This window comes from Mesoplodon mirus, assembly GCF_964341445.2.
Source record: "Mesoplodon mirus genome assembly, chromosome: 8".
In the NCBI taxonomy this organism is placed as follows: domain Eukaryota; kingdom Metazoa; phylum Chordata; class Mammalia; order Artiodactyla; family Ziphiidae; genus Mesoplodon; species Mesoplodon mirus.
This window is the reverse complement of record NC_138984.1, coordinates 114053586-114075513: the sequence shown is the minus strand read 5'-3', so window position 1 is coordinate 114075513 and position 21928 is coordinate 114053586. Positions and strand designations below refer to the sequence as shown.

Sequence of the window (21928 nt, the reverse complement as noted above, 5' to 3'; positions counted from 1 at the left end):
TCGTGCGGAGGGGGCCGGGGTGGGCGAGGAGGAGGAGGGAACCCGATACTTCCTGAGCATCAGCTCTCTGCTGGCACAGACCCCCTGAGCTAACCAATACCAGGTAAGTATCTGGCCTTGGAGATTTGACCACGAGCTGTGTCCTCAGTTCTTTTGGTTCCTAGGAATACAAATAACGGGTGTGCACGTGTACACATTGGATGTTCCAAAACGTAGAGGGGCCAAGCGGACGTGAGGGCAGGGCGTGTGAGCTTTTGGGTGGGTGAGAGGGGAAAGAAAGACGACGAGAACGTGGATGCTGAGTGTCACAGAGGGAAGGTGCGTGTGGTTCCTACAGCAACTGCAAAATACCAGCCGGGTCTCGATTTCAAGTTTAGTTACTCTAAAAAAAAAAAGTAAGTGCTTATCATTTTCCTGAGTGTTCTCTGTCATGGTCGTTGACCAGTCTTTGGGGAGTTTTTGCCTTTTAAAAAATCGAAGTCTAAATGCAGAAAAAGGTGTTACCAATAGATAATGGCTAATACGTTGTTGTCTTTGTCGCTTTTGTCAGTGCCTAGTGGGCAATACGTATACGGTATGATTTAGGCCCACTAGATGGGGAATCGACATACAAAACATTGAGTTAGGTCTCATCCAAATTAAAACGTTCCAAGCTATGTAATTTTGCTTAGTGTACGGCATGAGTTGAAGGAAATAGAGTGGTTTGGTGCTGTGTGGCTGCCCGCCTCAAAAGTCTGTCTGTCTCTTGAGTGAATCTTCTACTGCTGTGTAATAAATTGGCCCAAACTTGGCAGCTTAAGATAGCAGACATTTATGATCACATAGTTTCTGAAGTTGAGGCTCTGGGAGCAGCTCGGCTGGGTGCTCTGGTTCAGAGTTTCCCCCGAGGTTGTGATCACCGCCCCGAGATGGGGGGCCTCAGTGCTCACCACGTGGCTATCCACAGGGCTCTGCACAACCTGGGCGCTCACCTCCCCCCCCCCCCCCCCCCCCGGGGCAAGTGACATGAGAGAGAGAGAGAGAGGGAGGGAGGGAGGGAGAGGGAGGATGATCACGATGGAGACTGCCGTGTCCTGGTACCTCCTCTTGGAAGCCATGTGCCATCCCTCCTGCCAGCACATGGACCAACCTGGTGCAGTGTGGGAGTGGGCTGCCCTGGGCAAGCCTGAGGACCATTGGCATTCTTGGAGGCTGACTACCACAGTTTCCTTTTGAAGGTTTTGTTTCATACGCTTCCTGAAGTTTGTACCACGGGAGATTAAAATGCAGCTGGAGTTTTTACTATTCTAGAAACTTTTCGTATGATACTTGAAATGTTATGTTCTTTCTCTGCTCCTTCATTGTCAGATGCTCGGATTAATTAGCCAAAAATGCAGTAGCTTTGGAAATTAGAAATTAAAATCTCCCTAGTCCCTAAACCAAATGCAACAGCTGAGGTTTTTTTTTTTTTTAACCCTGGAACAAATTGGTAAAAAATTATTGCCAAAATGATCTCCTTGATGAACAGCTTAAAGTCAGTCATTAGTCATCTGTGTATTTAAAAAAAAAAAACTCACTGGCAAAGTAGCTGAAAAAATCTTGGAGAATCTGGGTGATGGACACAAGGCTGTTTATTAAACGCTTCTTCCTGCCTTTATGTATGTGTGAAACTTTCGACAATAAAAAGTTTTTTTGAAAAGGGGGGAGGGAGAAAAGAGGCATAATCACAGGAAAAAGTTTTCTAGAGCCCTGACGCTAAGACCAATAAATAAACTGTGGCATTCCGGAAAAAAAAAAAAAAGACCCTCTTCCAATTACGATAAAGCTTTGGACAATATTTCTCTGCTTAGCAATTCCTCATTTCTCTTTTGAAACCCTAATACATTTTAACCATCCACCTGGGCAGAAGGGCCTTATTCTTTCAGCTTCTAGATGAAATCTTTCTGGAGTGTCCGTACGTGGGTGGAGAGAAGAATTTCGGCATCCTGAGCCGGAAGCCTGAGTCAGCGACCTCCAGGTTTCTTTCCGTCTCTGAAAATTCTATGATTCTGGTACTTTCATGTAACAGATATCCTTGGACTCAAGCATATTTATAACAAGAAGCTTCATAAATCATGTTAAATTGTAACTTCAGCAAATGAAGTCTTCTGGGAATCGCTTCTGTTCATTCCAGCCCCGTTCAAGGCTGTTGGACTCATCAGGAGGCCAAGTGGAAAAGTCAGCACCATTTGCCCTTCCTTTCTTCCTATTTTTGGCTCTTTTCCCATCCGCTGCCCCAGTTTATGAGCTAGTGTCTTACTTTCCTTTATCCTACCGTTCATCCTCTCCCGTCGTCCCCTCCTTCCTCCCGCCAGTCAGAACAGGAAAAGATGGGTGGCCCGTCAGCCACTGCGGCGTAGCTGATCGCACCGTTAGGACTGGACTTGAGCCAGCGTGGTACGTCTCCTCACCCTTGCGTATTAGGCCTTTTTTAAACCTCAAATTGCACATGTTTGTTCAGTACAGTCTGCCGTTTTTTTAACTTCTAAAGGGGTTCTACACCCGATTCCAAGGTGGGGTGGGTGAGGGCACACCCCTGAGAAACCCTCTGCCACCAGCGGGGCGTCCTGCATTTCAACCCGATCGCGACACTCTTTACCCCGGGGTAGCGCCAGACTCCACAGCTCAAGGGCTCAGTCCCGCAGGACTGGCGCCGCTTCAGACACCAGTCGCGGGTCCAGGTCGTCACCTGTGCTTCCGACCAAGTGGCTACAGATCGGAGGTCCCCGTGACACCCTGATTGGGTCTCAGGTGCCAGGTCATCACCTGCACTTCTGACCAACTGGCTATAAACCAGAGGTTCTCACCACCCCCTGCTTGGGTTCAGTTCATTTGCGGGAGTGGCTCACGGAACTCAGGAAGCCCATTTACGCATTAGATGGCCAGCTTATTACAAAGGATGTGAACCGACAGCCAGGTGAAGAGGTGCACAGGGTGAGGTCACAGGAGCACGTGTCCTTGTGGAGTTGGGGGCCCCCACGGTGGCACGTGCCACCATGCGCTCTGGTTCTCCCACCTGGAAACTCTGCTCAGCGCCTTCTTTTCGGTTCTTATGGAGGCGCCATCACACAATCATGGCTGATTCAATCACTGGCCATTGGTGACTGATTCAACCTCCAGCCCCTCCCTCCTCCCCAGCAATCAGGGGTGGGGCTGAAAGTTCCAGCCCTCTTCAAGGCTGGTTCCCCGGCATCCTCAGGTGCTTCCCCAGAGTCCCCTCATCGCCTGACCCAGTTGTGGTGGGAAAGGGCTTGCTATGAACAACAAGACACTCACATCACCTTTATGGCTCTGACTCGTTTTCAGGAACTGAGGACAAGTGACCCAACACAACGTCAGGTGCTCCCCTTGCTCTTATCATTCAGGAAATTTTCAGGGTTCTGGGAGCTGTGGGCCAGGAGCTGTGGACAGAGACCAAAGACATAGGAGAACTATAACTAGGCCATCTGAATGACCACATACGTGTTTCTTATAACGCACAGTATCGTAACCGCCTAACTAGTGTACAGCCTGTCCACCGTCCCCGTGTCCACTGTCATTCCCTTAGGCCAGGCCTGCTGCATCGGCGCCGTCTGCTCTGGGCCCCTCTGCTTTTCCACACTGTGGCTACAATGATCTTTTCAACTTGCAAGTCTAATTTTGTCACCCACTTGCTTGTAACACTTGGAAGGCTTTTTTCCGTGCACTCAGCAGCAGAAAGTCTAAACTCCCTAAACTGCTGGGCCTGCTGGCCCTTACTTTCCTGTCCGCCTTCATCTCAGGCCAGGCTCCGCCTCTTTCTCTCTGCTCCAGGCAGCCACGTGGATCTCTCTTCAGGTGCCTAAGTGTACCGTGCTTCCTCTTGCTTCCCGTCTTCCTAAAAGCCAGGTGAGGAAAGGGTAGCGCGCGTGGAAGGGGTCCTGCGCGGGACAGTACTTGGCCTGTGCTGGGGGCTGAAGGAAGGCACACTGGCTGCCGGAAGGCTGGTGCAGGGTCTTGGGGGCGACGGTGGGTGGAGGGTTTGGATTTCATCCACAGTGAGCTGTTCGAGGGCCGTAAACACGCGTCCGCTTGTAGGGGCTTTTGTTTACAGCAGGGCTGTGTGGAGGAGAGCTTGTGGGGAGGCTGAAGTGGCGATGAGAGGTCAGTTAGCAGGTCGTGGCTGGTCAGTGGTTGGTGGCTGGGCCTGGGCCGCGGAAGCAGGTGGCTTTGGAGTGTGACTTGGAGGTGGAATCAGTAGAACTGGTCGTGAGTTGAGGTGGCGGCCAGAGGGGTCACAGGTGACTCCTGGGTTTCTGGTTTTAGTGATGCGTGTGGCTGGCTACGGGGAGTCACGGAGAAGGAGCGGCTTTCAAGGGGGGAAAATCAAGAGTTCTCTTCTGGGAACGTTAAGCTGGAGATTCTCGTGAGACACCCAAGCGGGGAGAGGTGGCCCAAGGCAGAGGAGGTGAAGGAGCCTGGAGGTCAGGAGAGCACCCTGGGCTGCGTCCTGAGAGTTCGGGGGCTACAGATACAGCTGCTGAGACGGATGAGATCCCCACAGGGGGGAGTGGGGAGGGGAGGGGGAGGGCTGAGCTCGGAGGAGGACTGACAGGGGAAGCCAGGTAGGGAGAAGGACCTGACGGGAGCTCTGCCCGGGGGGCCGCAGGGCCCGGGGGGCCGTGTCTGCAGGGAGATGCGGAGGGCTCCTTGCTTGGCCCGCGAGGCGCCTTCCCCCCGCGGGGCCACTTCTCTCCCAGCTGCTGCGCCCTCGTGTGTGAGAGGACCAGAGAGGAGAAGGAGACGTCTCTTTGGAGCCTGCGGCATGGAGTCTATCCGCGACCTTGACGGGACGGTCTCGCTGAGCTTGTGCTGGGGGAGGGCGCGGGTCAGGGCGGATTCTGACCGAGGGAGGAAGCGCAGGGCCCTGCTGCTCGGAGGGGCCAGGAGGGGCTCTGTGGCCGGGCGGTGTCTGGGCGGCGCTGGCAGAACCGAATGCTGGGCTCCGCCCCAGACCCGCCGAGTCGGAACGCGCGTCTGAGCAAGATTCCCGGGGAATCTGCCCGAGAGGCGCCGGGCCCACAGAGAAATTGTGCCGCCGGCCAGAGGGGCGCCCATGTGTAGGACGAAGGTTAAAGAGCCCACGTCTGTGTGCTGTGGGGGAGGATCCCGGAGGGAGGCGAAGGCTGATGAGGAGGGTGATGGCAGGGCGCCGCTCTCGGGCGAGGGGGCAGCCCGGGGTCCAGAGCCTGCGAGGAGGGCTGGCCCGCAGGAGCCCGGGAGGAGGCGGGCGTGGATGCTGGTGGCTGGGCGTTGGGGGGCGGAGCAGGGGGCGGCGTGCTCGGCGGCCTCTGTTTGGGGAAGCTGAGGTAAGGTCACGGGGGCACAGCGAGCACGGGGAGGGCCTGGGGAGCCTCCCAGGGAGGTTTCTAGGCAGCGGGCACTGCATGCCCGTTCCGCTTTGTGACCCTAAACGCCGGGCCTGTGACGTTTTCTGAGGCTGGTTGCCTGAGGCTGGTTGCGTGGCTTGCTTTCCCACTCCGGCAGCGTTTTTCCACCAGGCGCAGGTGCTGAGAAGGGTGGTGAGCGGGAGGGAGAGGCTGCGGGGTCTCTGCCGGGGAAGGAGGGGCGTGGGCCCGCGGGGGAGGCTGCTGGAGGCCAGGGCTCTCGTGTCCAGAGGCGGAGAGCGCCTGCGGGCCGGCGCGTGAGCCCCCAAGCTAGCGGGTGGAGGCCGGGGCTGGCCCGCGGGACACATGGCTCTGATGGTGGTGCCCTGCCGTGGCTTAGCTTCGGCTCCTCGGCCAGTTTGTTTCTCAAGACTTTCTAGAGTATCAGAGTGATACTCCAGAGGCGAAGCGCTTACTCAGAGCCGGGGATCGCGGTAGGAGTTTCCCCGTTTCTTCATAATGACCCAGAGGATACAGATCTCCTGTGTATTTTATGCATCACACGGAGGCTGAGAAAGGCAGCTGAACCAAGGTCATGAGTTACCTGATGGCGGGCTCCAGACTTCACGCTGAGCGGCTTTTTCTCCGGATCCACGCTGCAGTTGGTATATAGCTCCTTTAAAGTTGTGGTGAAATACACATGACATAAAATTTACCATTTTGACGTTTTTTGCGTGTACAGTTCCGTGGCGTTAAGTACATGCACGTTGATGTGCGGTCATCACCGCTGTCCCGACTCCTAGGCGCTTTCATCATCCCATTCTGAAGCTCGGTGCCCGTTGGACACGAAGCCCATCCTCCTGGCCCTGGCCCCCGGCCCGCGCTGGTCTGCGTTTCACCTCTGTGACTCGGACTGTTCCAGGGCCCCCGGATACGTGCAATCACGAGGGGTTTGTCTTTTGTGGGAGCTTCTTTCACTCAGCCTGACGTCTTCAGGCGTCGTCCATGTTGTAGCAGGTATCAGAATTGCATTCCTTTCTAAGGCTCAGTGATATTCCACTGTATGGATGGGCCGCGCTTTGTTTTCCATTCATCCGTCGATGGACACTTGGGTGGCTTCCACGTTTTAGCTATTGTGAATAATGCTGCTCTGAACACGGGTGTACAGATCCCTGCTTTCCGTTCTTCGGGGTGTATAGTAACTGCTTTTTGTTGTACATTTCGTCTCAGGTCTGCGTTTTATTGATAGAACTTGTGCTCTAGTGGCCTCTGCATTTCTGTCTCTTGATGAGCTTTCTGATCCACAAATTCCAGGATTTCACACCACGTTTGAAGGTCTCTCCCACCCCACCCCACCCCACCCCAGGCCACCAATGGAGCAGCACAGTGTCCAGCTCAGAGTGGGGATTCCCAGTGAGGTGGCCACTCCCAGCCCTGCCACCGACCAGTTAGGTGACCTTCCAGGTCACATGGCTCCGTCTGCATGCATGTGCTGTGCTGGCAGATAATGCAGAAGTGGTCGTAGCACGGCTCTAAACAGGATCTTACTCGGGTGAGTCATTCAGGACCGGCCGTGTACGCTAGTTCCAGACTTGACCTTCAGCCCTCGGGAAGTGAAGCAGCTCCCATGTCTCCACCGCGGCCTGTGCAGGTGGAAGGAGCTCAGGCCTAAATTGGTGGCCCGCTCCAAGGCCAGTGAGATCCCCAGATTCCCTGGGGGGTGAGGGCCTGGTGGGAGAGGTCTTTATTTCAGAAATAATCACACATTCTTAAACAACCAGAGCTTGCCAATTACCCTCCACCATTTCTTATTGCTTAGCTTGTAGCTCTGCAGAGTCATCCTTCAAGGGAATAAACTTCTCAGAGTTTACCAGTTACCACTTGCCCTTTTGAGGCCTCCCAACCCAGACGGAGAACTTGCTTTTCTTATCCACCACAGTCTGAGCATCTCCTAAGTGCCAGGCACAGGGCACACAGGATGAACGGGCAGCCCTCGGTGTCTCTTCGGGCAGACCTCATCCAGTGCAGCCGTGGGTGGTGTTGACAGGCCTGGGAGCCTGTGTAGACCGGGAGGGTCAGCTAAGCTGGGCGGCGGGCTGTCCAGGAAGGTGGGGGAGGAGATATTCAGGCGGCAACTCCACCAGGAGGAAGGAACAGCATGTGCCCAGAGGTACAGGCCAGAGACAGGTGCTTATGAGGAGCACCTCAGAGCTTTCTGGCTTTGTGTTAGTTAATTGAGTTTGTTTGCGTTTAAGGTTGGTTTTTTTTTTTTTCCCCCTATGGTGGGAGAACAGATAAAGAGATATGCTTTAGGGAACAGAAACACCTAAAACAAATTTCCTTAGGCACACGGGAGCACTAAGTTGTTTTGCAGATCTAATTTCAGAAGAAAAAAAACACAGCAAAAACTTGGAAAGGAACTTAGATCATTTAATTCAACTTCCTTATTTTCATAGACATGGAAACTGAGTCATACCTGCATGGGAAGATAAAAATATTCTATTCCCGGTGCTGGGGGCAGTAGCAGCTACACACAGGGAGGGCGCCCTGGAGTTTCCTTCTCTGAGTCAGTACACGTGGGAAAGGCTGAGACCACAGAGACAAACTGAGCGCTCTGATGACTGCAGTTGTTTCCTGCCAGGACCGTCACTCCTGGAGTCCCCGTTTCGTGAAGAGCAGTAAGAACATGCAAATTTACCAACTAGAGAAGTCCATACCGAGTATCTTTGTTTGCTAGAAAGATGTGCAGGAGGGCTCAGCCGCGGCCCTCGTGAGTCTGTGGCTGTGGAGACCCCTGGCTGGGTGGCCAGCAGCCCCTGGAGCTCAGGTGCTCCGAGCAGCTGTCCTGCCCTTCCCATCACCGGGCCGTCCAGGTTCAGCCGTCCCCTGCAGGGGCCTGGGCTCCCTTCCGAGAGGCAGATCGGGTACGAGACGGCCAGTCAGAAAGGTTGCTGCCAACCAGATAGCAATCAGATGACCGTAAGTGCTCATTTAAAGCAGTGGGTGAAATGATGAGACTCTTAAAGAATATTGAAATAACAACCTTAAGAGATTAAAATTCTTTAGTGACAAACTCTCAAACCTTAAAAAATATAAACTAATGTTATCCACTTGTCAAACTTTGCTTTTGAAATAAGGAAGTAGTGGCTTACAGTTTTTAGGCTTTTGACCATAAGTATATGAATGGAAATAAGATATGAATGAATCCCCAAGTGTCAAGTTTACGCCATGCGCTAGATTTCATGATGACCACAGTTTGGGTAAAATCCATGTTATTTAGGTTGCAGCATGATTTATGTGATAATAAAAGGGAAGTAATCCGTACAATAATGGCAGGAGACAAGAGGGAAAGGCAGCTCTGGGGCCTGCCCTCAGGGAGCTTCAATTATTGTGGAATGAATAGCAAAAAGCAAGTAAGTAGGAAAAAAGAAAGGAACCGTAGGCTGGGGTCAGGGCAGTGAGAGACGCAGAGGGCAGAGGTGGGGGCTGCGAGGGGCGCCTGAGGCCGGCTGGTCTGGGAGGCCTCCCTGAGGACGGTGTTGTGAATGTGGAAGCCCACAGGACAAGGAATTGAGCCTGAGCGTTGACTGCGAGAGGCCTGGGGTTGGAGAGGGGAGACCCACGATGGGAGAGCGAGTTCTGGTCCTGGGCGTCGTCCAGGTCCCTGGACATCGGCTCTGTGAGCCAGTCGGTGACTTTTCTGCTTAAGCTCCTTTCACCTGGGGCTTCTGTCACTGCGGACAAGAGTCCTAGACACACAATGGGCAGAGCAGTGGGATTCCCTGGAAGCTCCTTCAGCTGTCTGTGGAGTTCATGCTTTCTTCATTCAGGAGGAAGTGCTTCTGTGTCATGTATTTCCCACCGCCGGCCCTGCCTGGGTCTCAGTCCCTGGACTTGAGTTGTTTGTGTACTTTCAAAGCCAGGTGTGCTATCACCTGGTGCCCTCGGTGGGAAGGGATGGAAGTGTCAGGTAAGCAGCCTCACACCCAAAGGGGTGTTTTTCCCTAATTGAAGTGGAGTTGATTTACAGTGTCACGTTAGTTTCAGGTGTACAGCAAAGTGATTGAGATCTATATCTATATATTCTTTTTCAGATTCTTTTCCATTATAGGTTATTATGAGATGTTGAATATAGCTCCCTGTGCTGTACACACACACGGTAAAATGCTATGCTTTCCCAAGAGAAACAATCTTGAAAACATTTTCTTTCTCGATTACTCGGGGCTCCTCTATTTCTGAAGACTTTACCACTTCAGTGTGAATATATGGAGACGGTGGTAGTACTTGAATTTGCAGACAGAAGTTAAATAGAAGAGTCTATGGTGAATACGATTCTCTAGTTAGGAGGTGACTACGAAGTGGGGAAGCATTCACTTGATGGGTTGAATGAAGAATAAAGAGATCGTCTCTAGGGATGACATCAGAGAGTTAAGCAGTGATATTTCTCATCTCCATCGAGATACTGGAAACTCAGGAAAATAATTTTGAATCAGTTTGTGAAAAGTGAATCAAGTTTCTTAAGATAGCAATGAACCATGGCCCTTGCAAAAACAAAGGTGGTAGCCCAGTGTTATCTGTGAGACTGTCAGCTAATAGTCATTAGAAAATAAGAATTCCAGTTGAAGTTAGATTCATGGTTCCAGCCAGATGAATATTCTGATTGCTATGGAATTAAGGTGATAACAGATTCACTTTGTTATAAAGCAGCAACTAACACACCATTGTAAAGCAGTTATACTCCAATAAAGATGTTAAAAGAAAAAAAGGTGAGAAAATGGCTCCCATCTTAGTTAATTCATCAATTAATATTTAAATATGTTTTCTGTGATAGGTAATGGGTGAAATCCTGGTAAACAAAATACAGACCCTGTTCTCAAAGAACTCAAAGTTTAATGGGATGGTTTTCAATCTAGGTGTGAATTGGAATCACCTGGACAGCCTGAGCACCTAGGTGTTTCCATGTGCCTGAATTGGAGTCTCTAGGGGAGTGGGACCCAGGCACCTCTATCTTTGTCCTCGTTGTTTTAAAAAACTTTTTAGTGTGGAAATCTTCAAATATATATAAAAGTACAGAGACTGATACAATCAACTACCTTGTATCTGTCCGTCAGCTTCAACAGTCCGTGATCAGTTTATGGCTAATCTTATTTCATCCACATCCCTACTTCCTGCCTTCCCCCTTGATAACTTGGAAACAAATCCCATATCTCATTTGGCTTCTTTTGTAATGAGGTTAAATGTAGTCACTTGAACTTCTTTTAAAGAATAATTCCTTAATATTATCAAATTCAGCCAGTGTTCAGAATTCCCCAGTTTTCTTGTGTGTGTGTTTGTTCAAACTGGGATCCATATAAGGCATGTATTTCAGTCAGTTGATATGGCTCTTAGGTCTCATAATTTACAGGTTCCCTCTCCGTCTTTCTTTTTTCTTGCACTTTATTTGTTGAAGAAACTGGGTGGCTCATTCCACAGAGCTTTCTACAGTCTCTGTGTTGCTGATGGTGTGTCCGTGTGGTATGTTCAGCATTTTCCTCTGTCTCCTGCACCTCTGGTAAATCAGTAGTTAGATTTAGAAGCTTTTTTGTCAAGACTACATCATGGATAATTATGTGTCTTTTTCAAGATGTCAGGTTGTCTCTTTTTGTAATGTTAGCAGCCATTGATACTAGGTTTCTTAGCTCATGAGAAGCTGCAAAATGGTGATAGCCCCAATTCCCTCATTCCTTGATTAGTTAGAATATTTCGTAAAGGGAAACTTTGCTTCATCTGTTATTTGGTCACCAGTTAGTACAGTTTATTATAGGAGAAGCAAGATACCTTTTTAATTCTTTCCCTTATTTTACCAATTTTTTTTTTTTTTTTGCGGTACACGGGCCTCTCACTGTCGTGGCCTCTCCCGTTGCGCAGCACAGGCTCCGGACGCGCAGGCTCAGCGGCCACGGCTCACGGGCCCAGCCGCTCCGTGGCATGTGGGATCTTCCCGGACTGGAGCACGAACCCGTGTCCCCTGCATCGGCAGGCGAACTCTCAACCACTGTGCCACCAGGGAAGCCCCAATTTTTTTTTTTTTTTTGAGAATACTGGGGGCATTTTACATGAGGTTGGAAAATGGCCTCTCAAAGATTTAATTTACCAATTTTTAAAATAATGAGTTGTTTCACTAGTCCTCTAAAAGTGACGAATAGGTGCTTTTTTAGTTTCATTGTGAACAAATTAGATGTGTTTCGATCCATTGCAGTTATTATCTTTATTGATCTTTCATTGTCCATCTTTGACCATCTCTTCAACTTGGCTTCTGAGCATGTGTGTGTGCCGGTGCTTGCACAGGTGTGCATTTAAAAATTATTATTTTTGTAGCTAACGGCATTTATTGCTAAACTACATAAAGAACCTCGGGAGGGAGGGCTGCCACTTTAATTGCTTACCTTCTAGAATCCGTGTTGACAATAGAACAATCAGGACACATTTCCTTAATGGAACGTGGATGAGAAATGTGCCATGGTACATGTTATGGAAAATTATTTAAAATGTGTCCTCATTTTTATTTCTTAAAACTCTTCCCTCATCGTTCATTCATTCTTTACACATTCTCTGGGCGTTTCTAGGTCTCTGATTCACTGCAGGCCTTGGAGGCATACATAGGAATAAGACACTACCTACCTGTCTGTCCAGGGAGTGTGTGTGAGACTGTTTACAAATAACCACAAGTTTGTGTTGTGTCATTAAAAGGACAGGGATGTAGGGGTTCAGTGCTGTCAATTCCTGTTCTCACACACGTGCACACTCATATATACAGTCACTTTGTCACAACGACGTATAATTTGGTGTTAGGTGCTGGGAAATAGGAAGGCTGCCTGTCGGCTTTCAGTGTTAAGGGAAATGATGTCTCCTGAGCAGACAGTGTCACTGCGCTTTTCTTTGTCATTATTCAGCATTTACAGCCCCTGCAGTCCTTTTCCTGTGTTCCTTCATATTTGAGAGTGCTGTTTTTTTTGGGGGGGTCCTTCATGACCTAATTTAGATCGGATTGTTCCTGATTTGTATCGTAGCAGGAAGTGGTGTGAACAGTTGGGGTTTGTCTTGACACTTAGAATAGGCTGCTTGTTAAAATGCAGTCTGATTCATAAATAATCTACGGAGATGCTTTAAGGCCATGAAAAGTATCCTGTTGCGCATCTAAATCTCCCCTTTAGCATCTTACTAATGATTCTTGCCTGAACCAGTCTTTACTCCGATAGTTGCAACATGTTGGGGATTTTTTCACCTTCCCACCCTGTGCGTTTATCAGTCAGCCTTTGGTGGTGTACTCTAAGCAGGGGTCCTCCTGTCTCCCTTTGTTTGTTAAATATTTACTGTAGGTATGGATTCATGAATTCCTTGTTTTTCAGTGGTTTGTTTTCATTACTGTCCTTAATTATTTTGGGGCTTAGATTGCCCCAGATTTAGGATTGTCTTCCATTTTGATGATTTAAAGGACTAAAAACTTGAATAATATTCTAAGAGACTTAAATATTATGATTATGGCCTATTAGTAATATGCAGGTTACCACCTTCAAGTCATATTATCTGGCGAAAAAGTGCTCAGTGCAGTTCTTTGCACGTGTACAGTGTTTGATCGTTTCCCGTGTGCTTTTGTGTACCGTGTTACCCAGGACAGATGAACTTTATGAGGACTGAAGAGTACTTTTTTCCTACATTTTCAAATTCTCGTTTGATTTTCATGACAACCCTCTGATACAGACAGGGTTGACTCTACCTACTGATTTGTTCTCTCCCAGCTTAAGCTGAACGAAACACTGATGACTATGTTAGCCCATGGGCTCGGGGGGCAGCAGAACCCACACACGTTTGCATGGTTTATGTGTCTGTACTGGGATTTGCTTTCAGAATGTTACTTCTCAGGGGAATGTGTGTTCTTGTATTTGAATCGGTGCTAAGTGGTAGAGGACCCCCTCTGATATGAGCGTGTCCTTATAGAACATTACGTAGGAAAACCACTTCCCAGCTCTTTGGTCTCCTTGCCAAGCCACCTGAATGAAGCTGTCTTGGTTTTCTGTACCGGCGGGTATGTGTTCATTCGTACCCCATGCCTTCCAGTTAGGTTGGGCTGGGGGACCCCCCCGCAGTGGCTCCCTGCTTTCTCTAGGATAGGTTTCTTCGGACGGCATTTTAGGCTCATTTGTAGATGAACAATCTATCTTTTGAGAGGCAACGCCCTGTCACTTCCCCACCCTGCTTCCATGTCACGTGATACCGGACCTGCCAGGACGCTCCATGCCTCTGTTGCTTTGCACGTCTTCCGTTCTGCGTGGGAAGCCTCGCTCTCTCGGCCCCTCTGCTGAGTGAACTTGGACTCCATGTCGAAGCCTTTCTGGATCTTCTTTTCCCATCGTTCATCACGCTTTCCAGCAGACCTTGAAGCATCTTCATCGCTGCATGTGGGCAGTTCTATTTCCATGCTTTGTTTATACACCTTTCCTTAGGAGATTGCGTTTTCTAAGGGCAGAGATGCACAGCTTCGCACAGAGTAGTGTTTAAATGTCTTTTCTGGACAAAAACGAAGCCCACTACAGAGCCTTCCAGTCGGTAGGTAGAGACGTATTAAAGGGTGTCTGTTGGTGTGTCTCCCAAGTCCCCGGTAAAACACTTCTGGTGACTGTAAGGTGTGAGGCTGCCAGAACTTGGCGATATGGGCCCCGATTCCCCTTGTTGGAAGGCCCGTGTTGTGGCTTTTGTGTACTGGCGATGAGCGCAAAGAGTTCGTGGAAGAGATTAAGAGGTTTGCAAGCCCCTTGGAGATGGTTCTGGGAGAAGTATAATTGCTTTGTAAACAGTGGATGTCTGCTGAAGTTGGGGATGGCATGTACTGATGTCTACAGTTTCCGTGGAAGCACATCAAAAAGGAAGATGGATTGATGGGTGGGTCCAGGGAGGCCCGATGAAGCGAATGGAGTAACACGTTGATTGTAGAATCCAGGGCTGCGAATATGGGTTCACTGTGCAGCTCTTTCTACTTTTCTGAAAACTTGGAACTTTTGCTAATAGAATGTTCGGGGAAGGGATAGGATAGCTGTGTTATTTTTTAAGAACATGTTTATGGGCGCGGCACGTCTGTTATAAGCATTAAGCTGTCGACGTGACCTTCCTGAGCCGCACTGACTTGTTTTCTTCCTGGTGTTTCTCCTCCCCGGCAGCTGCCTCCTTCACATCTCAGTTCTCCCTGTAAGAATATCCCCCGACCTGCTCTGATCTACATGTCCCTCCTCTGTGACCCCAGAGCCCGTGGATACTTCTGCCGTAGAATTTGTCAGCCACACTATAATCGTCAACTAATCTTCTGTAACTGATCACTGGACTTTGAGTTTCTGGAGTGCAAAGACTGTTTCTGGAATGCTTTCGGTACAAGTGACAATAGACTCAGAATGCTTTAAACAAATAGGGGTTTATCATCTCCAGTTACAGGAGTCTGGAGGTCGGCGTTGGCAGTTTCCGGGATTGGCCCAGGCTGACTCTCCTGCCTTGCCCCTCATCGTGTCAAGTGCTCACGGGTTATACAGACTGGGAAGAGCCACCATGGTTGTTTCAGTTTTTGAGCTTTGAGCACAGATATTTTGGCAAATATCTGTGGATTTGTTGAACAGTCTTCAATCCATTTATTGTGGTTTCTTCTAGGGAAACTGACTTTGTGTTTTGAAAATAACAGCTCAGAGTTAGATGTCTACATGTTTGAAAGCACCCCTGCCCCTAATCTGGAAAAGGATTTCTCCATTTTCATACAGCTCTAATAATTCATGGAAGCAAGCCTGCTTTGGAGAAATCGTGTGATGGGTTGGTGGTCTGGAGTTTCCAGCCTCAGGCACTGACCTCAGCCCTGTGGTGGCAGCTGTGGACCAGAAATTAGGCCCAAAGCAGCTTTGCCTTCCTGAGCCTTCGGGGGAGGCCGGCTTCTCATCCCACTTACCCTATTTTAGTCACAATTCAAATGTACTTAATTATCTAGTTAATTGCTTAGAACGTGCTTATGAAAAAGCACGTCATTAGGGGCTTCCCTGGTGGCGCAGTGGTTGAGAGTCCGCCTGCCGATGCAGGGGACACGGGTTCGTGCCCCGGTCCGGGAAGATCCCACATGCCGCGGAGCGGCTGGGCCCGTGAGCCATGGCCGCTGAGCCTGCGCGTCCGGAGCCTGTGCTCCGCAACGGGAGAGGCCACAACAGTGAGAGGCCCGCGTACCGCAAAAAAAAAAAAAAAAAAAAGCACGTCATTAGAAAAGGGAGAGAGTGGATGGAGGGTCCAGCTTGAGGGGAGCCAGCAGACATGTGATCCCACCCAGAGCAGCCGGTCACACGACTGGTTTCCATAGTGATGATGATCCTTGAATCATCCAGAAAAGCTACGAGTATGATCAGTCTTCACTGCTTAAGAAGACAGATAGCTATACTATGTGAAAAATAACATGCAAAACTACATAAATATGATCTCAGAAAGGTCTTAAATGTAGGAGTATATGGATTAAAATATAAGAATATACAGATTAAATTACGGGCAGGAAGTAACGCTGTAATAGCGAGTATCTCTGGGTGACAGGATTTTTCTCTTTTTTTTAAAGATAGTTTTGTGTATTTTCTAAATTTTCTACTGAGCACCAAAGGGGGGGTCAATATGTCACCCCAAAAGATGCCACTTTGACGTAAGGATTATTTTGAGCTGAAGGCAACTGAAAAGTAACAGACACAAAGAAAAGTTCTATCTCCCTTCTCCACCAGGAAGGGCGGGGCGATCCTTAATCACCCAGGGGAGGCCCCCCAGAAATCGAGGTAACGCCCCTTGCTCACAGCCCACACCTTGCGTCAGTTTCCCCCTCCCAGAAGTGCAGGGCCCCCTCCCTTGTCTTGTCACTTCCCTGCAGCATTCGTTGTTCTTTGGTTAAGATGCTCTGTGAGCCCGAGTCCCAGCAGCCCGTGGAGCCGCCACCACGGCGCTCTCCTGCGTGGATGCGAGGTGCATCTGTTCAGAAGCCTCTGGTGGTTTTTCTCTCCTTAATCAGTCTCTCGTCAGCCTGATTTTCAGGGCCCCAGCCAACGCACTAAGATGGGTTTGTGTTTTCCTCCCCTGCGTTGTTATTACTTTTCATTTTAAATACTTGAAAAAGGATTGTAGACATTCGGAGTGATTGTTGTGCAACCCTTGGCCTCCTAATAATGCAGTTTCCCCACATTTCGCGTCTGCCTTTGTTAAGAATGATCAAATGATACTCTTGATGGCGGCTGTCTGAAAAGTCCCCCCCGTTACGGACGCCGACCCTCCTGGTGGTCATTTCCGTAGGTGTTTCAGAGATCGGAGCCGTGGGCCCCTATCTGTGGGCTTTGGTTGTAGGAATCCTGAGCCGTCTTCACGGCGTCCCCCGCAGCGGTTGTAGTCTAGCACCCTGAGCAGCCCGGGGTTACTTTTATGTGGCTTCCTGGCTTTGGGGGAGCACGGCGGTCACAGCTTCAGGGCACGCTCCCCTACGGCCAGGCTCAGGCAGACATGCTTCCTTGTTGCTCTGCCGTTGGTACTGTGGGGGAGCAGGTACCATCCCAGAATAGGTCTCTATGGCACATTAATAGTTTTAAGCTGGTTGTTTTCCGGGACACAGCAGGCGTAGAAGACATTCTGAGAACCAAGTAGGAGTCACCGTTTTGTACGAGACAGGGACATTTACCAGGGGAATCTCCCTATGCAAGGGCGTCCCCCTTGTGGACCAGGAACACGAGGACGACCGAATCTCTAGCAGCTCCTAGGGGCGGGCAAGGTAAGGACTTCAAGAACCTTCCCCTTGTTTACCCGGCCTTCCCTGGTCACCTCTCACAACCGACTCTGCCCGTCCTCAACGTCCTCTTCTGCCTTTGGGCAAGGGCGGTATCTAAGGTGAGGGCTTCGGCCGTTTGAACAGGCACTCAGGTTGTCTGGGTCTCTCCCAGGTCCACATGTTACTAGACTTTGCTGGACTTTCTCCTGTTAATCTGTTTCATGTCAGTTTAATTCTCAGACCAGAAAGAAGAGCCTAGAAGGGCAGAGGGAATTTCTTCCTCCCCGAAAGTGGACCGATGTTTTCCTTGTCCATTCTTTTTTTTGTTTTTTTAATATATTTATTTATTTATTTTATTTTCAGCTGCGTTGGGTCTTCTTCATTGCTGGGCACGGGCTTCTCGTTGCGGTGGCTTCTCTTAGTGCGGAGCACGGGCTCAGTAGTTGTGGCTTGTGGGCTCAGTAGCTGTGGCACACAGGCTTCAATAGTTGTGGCTCACGGGCTCTAGAGCGCAGGCTCAGTAGTTGTGGCGCACGGGCTTCATTGCTCCATAGCATGTGGGATCCTCCTGGACCAGGGCTCGAACCCGTGTCCCCTGCGTTGGAAGGCGGGTTCTTAACCACTGTGCCACCAGGGAAGTCCTGCTCGTCCATTCTTTACCTGAAGGTGCATTCCTTCGAGGCTCTTGGTGTCTCTGAGGGACAGACTTGTGTGTGTCTTAAATCCTAAGTTAACCAGAGCAGCAACCACCTAGGACCACAGAAATATCAGCTCTGATTTTTTTTTCTCCCCGGCATTGGGATTTGTTTTGAGCCCAGCTGTGCATTTCATAGACGTTCTCAACCTTGGAGGTCTACTGTCATCACCTGGGAAGCTTTTAGATGCTCTCGTGCCCAGGCTCCGATCCCAGGCATCCCAGACCAAACTCCATCAGAATCTCTGGGGATGTTTTTAAAGCTGCCCAGAGATCTCCTTGTGCCACCGAGGATGGGAACCACTGATTTTAAATGATGTTGTTCTCTGTTATGCATGGTGTGTGTGTGTGTGTGTGTGTGTGTGTGTGTGTGTGTGTGTGTGTGTGTGTGTGTTTTTCTACTGGTGGTGTTTTCAAGTTACTTTGTCAGAAATAGGTGCCCATCATGTCTAATGAGAAAAAGAATTCTCTTAAAATGAGATAGGAAGGACACCAGCCTCTGTAAGTTCCTGTTATATGCTAGGCACAGGGCTTCGATCTTTCACATGTGTAATCTCATTTAATACTCAGAAAAATCCTGCAGGGTGGGTGGTGGTTTACTTGTGTCTGCAAATAAGAAGACTGGCTTAGAGAAACTGAATAACTAGTGTCCAGGTCCCACATCTCACGAATGGCAGAGCCAGACTTGGGCCCGTGACATGCCCGAGCCCATGCCCTTTTTCCTTACGCTGTGGCATCTGTGAGAGAGATTTTCCATAAAAATCATTTAAAATAAAAATTGGCACTTGGGTTATGCAGGAGCATATGGTAGCTCTATTTTCAGTTTTTTAAGGAACCTCCATACTGTTCTCCATAGTGGCTGCAACAACTTAACATTCCCACCAACAGTGTAGGAGGGTTCCCTTTTCTCCACACCCTCTGTAGCATTTATTGTTTGTACAATTTTTGATGGCCGTTTCTGAACCGTGTGAGGTGATACCTCATTGTGGTTTGGATTTGCATTTCTCTAATAATTAGTGATGTTGAGCACCTTTTCATGTGATTGTTGGCCATCTGTATGTCTTCTTTGGAGAAAGGTCTAGTTAGGTCTTCTGCCCATTTTTTGATTGGGCCGGTTGTTTTTTCTGATATTGAGTTGTATGAGCTGTTTGTAAATTTTGGAAATTAATCCCTTGTCGGTCGCATCAGTTTTCAAATATTTTCTCCCATTCTGTAAGGGAGAAAATTCTGTCTTTCTGTTTTGTTTATGGTTTCCTTTGCTGTGCAAAAGCTTGTCAGGTTAATTAGATGCCACGTTTCCGGTACCTGGTAAATGTGCTCGTTGAGAATACTTTCTCTTCCCACACCGCCAAGGTTGCTCTCTTCTACTCACTTTATCTCACTTCTGATGAAGCTGAACTGGTTTTGACTAATAGATCGTTGTTTTGGAAAAGTCTGACTCATTTAGTTCTTAATGGAAATCAACGTGGAATAAATAATTTAGTTGTCTTCCTTCTGACTGCCCTGTGCCGTGAAGGGATGCTGATGTTTTTTTTAACATCTTTATTGGAATATAATTGCTTTACAATGGTGTGTAAGTTTCTGCTTTATAACAAAGTGATCAGTTATACATATACACATGTTCCCATCTCTCTGAAGCAGGTTTACTCACCCCTTTTCAGAGCCCCCCTTGGCCCCCTGGGAGGGCCGTGTGGGTGTGTTGGAGGGGGGCGGGGAGAGAGCGAGGGTACAGAGATGCTGGGGCCCTGAGCGGCCCCCGTGGCACAGCTGGCGCGGGGTCGCTGCGTGGCTTGCCCGCCCCCTGCGGCTCTGCTGAGGGCGTGCGGGTTTGCTGGTGGACCATCCTCCCCACCCCCAGTGATGGGGCGTCGGGCGCGCATGCCCGTATCTTCTCTCCGTCTCACCTTCCCTTGGGTCGGCTCAGCTCTGGTTTGTGACTGGGCAGTGCTTGGGGGGCTTTGTCTCTGCCTCGAGCCTGGAAGAATGACCTGTCTGGTGGAACGTCTGGGTTAGGCTTTTCTGGAGGGTTGTCATGTGATTTCCTTTGGGTGGAACCAAACCGCCTCTGAGTCTGTCTTCTTCCTTGGCAGCTCTTCGTCTGGGTCCTCTGGCCGCGTTGCGCAGAAAACCAGCAGGATGGCCGCAAACAAGAGCAAGAGCCAGAGCTCCCTGGCGCTTCACAAGGTGATCATGGTCGGCAGCGGAGGGGTGGGCAAGTCGGCCCTGACCTTGCAGTTCATGTATGATGAGGTAAGACGCGCTTCCCCGTCGGGCCTCCTGCCGCTGCGTCCCTCCTCCAGCTGCGTCCCTGTGCCCGTTCCCCGGGGCTCATCAGGGTCATGGGGCAAACTGTGCTACGGTGGCTTCTGAGTAGCTTTCCAGGGGGTTCTAACCAGGGGAAGAGCTGGACTCTGCTGATGTTAGGCGAGTCATTTCGGCTCAGGCAGGGACACGCGGGGTCCCTGCTCACATCGTTACCATCATTATATTATGACAGGAGCCGGGGGGAGGTGTCGAAAGGGCGGGCCAGATGCTCAGCTGTGACAGCCAGCTCGTACAGGCACTGAAGGGGACAGCCAGGCTGCCCTACGAGCTCCATCTCTTCTCCTTGCTCTAGTTCCCCCGGTTCAAGCTAAAGCCCCAAGCTTGCATCACTTCCTGCGGGTAATGGCGCTGCTGCCGAGTCCAGTGCGACGGCACAGGCTTGACTCCTGTGGAAACAGGTGTCCCTGCTTGACGGCCAATGGCTGGTCGTGCAGCAGCGTGTCCAGACCAGAGCCGGAGCCTCGGGGCCTCTCTCTGGCACCCTGTTTGCATGGCTCGTGCGTTCCAGAATTTGCAGCAGAGGACACTGTCACCACGATCAGCTAAGATGACCCTCTCTTTCCACCAGGCTCCGCCCCGTCCAGCTTCCTGCCACACGGGGTGTGCTGCAGTGACCGCGACGTTTTGGGATGTAGCCAAGGGAAGCCGACTTAAGGATGCAGTTAGCAGGGGCCCTGGCCTTGTGATGGCGGCGTGGGGAGGGCTGTGTCCATGGCAAGTGAGTGGGCAGCGGCTCCAAACGCGGTGTCAGAGGCCGGTCTGGAAGGTTTTTCCAGGCCTTACGGCTCCTTCCAGGGAAGACGGATGCAGGGCCTAAATTTGCCAGTAGTCCCCAAACCTCACCCAGTCGTGAAGCCGAAGAAACCTTGCTAAACCGTCATGAAAGAGAAACTCGGACCAGCTGTGCTAGAGGAAGGACTGAATTCTCTTTCAATTCTCTGTAGGCAACGTTGGCTTGGCCAAAAAGCGCGTTCGGGTTTTTCCAGACCATCTTGCAGTGGCCCGGAACGAACTTCTTGGCCAACCCAGTGCTTCAGGATCCCTGGCATCTGACAAGCTAGTTCAACCGCATACAGCCAACAGAGTAGGACGGTACTGCAGAGGTGTGTCGGCAGTTAATGAGCAGGACTGTTACTCCGCTGGATTCGGGGTGCGAGGGGTATTCGTAGTGTTGCCGTGGAACAGATCCCCACACGGACATCCGTCACCTCCAGTTTCCAGGAGTCTGGCCCGGCTGAGCGTGGTGCTGCCCAGGGTCTCAGGCTGTGGGGAGGGTGCCCGGCCTCCTGCGAGCCCGCGGGCTGCTGGCGGGTGCAAGACGGGGCCCCGGCTGCTGGAGGTCGCCCCCAGTTCTCCGCCGCGTGGCCCTTTCTGTAGACAGCTCTTCCCACGGCCGCTTGCTTCTCCCCAGCCAGCAGGGAAGTTTCTGGTAGCTAAGACGCATCCTTCCACACAAAAACGTGGTCACGGGGTCCTGTCATCGCCCGTGCGCTGTTGGTTGCAAGCCAGCCTCAGGGCCTTGTGCGCTCAAGCAGAGAATGCCGTACAAGGGCGTGACCCATCGAGGGGCCCCCCCGAGGGTTGGGTTCACCAGAGTATTTGTGTATTTTAAAAACTGTGTAATGAATTATAATTTCTTTTCTCCTTCTGGATAATCATTTTTGTATTTACCATTATATGTGTAATCTTGTATTCTTTTCTTAAAAGAGGGCCCTGCAGTGAATAAGCTTCAGACCAAAACCAAAACCTCCAGACCAT

At 50.2% G+C, this 21928-nt stretch overlaps 1 protein-coding gene across 6 annotated transcripts in view; it reads left to right on the top strand.

The window, feature by feature from the left end:
* The window catches only part of RALB (RAS like proto-oncogene B), a 64658-nt gene that overhangs the window by 28505 nt on the left and 14225 nt on the right, over positions 1-21928 (top strand). For all 6 annotated transcript variants that reach the window (XM_082630347.1, XM_082630351.1, XM_082630348.1 and 3 more), the window contains one exon: positions 19936-20095. In XM_082630347.1, coding sequence (XP_082486473.1) covers positions 19982-20095 — 114 coding nt within the window. In that variant the 5' untranslated portion in view covers positions 19936-19981. The remainder of the gene's footprint in view (positions 1-19935; positions 20096-21928) is intronic.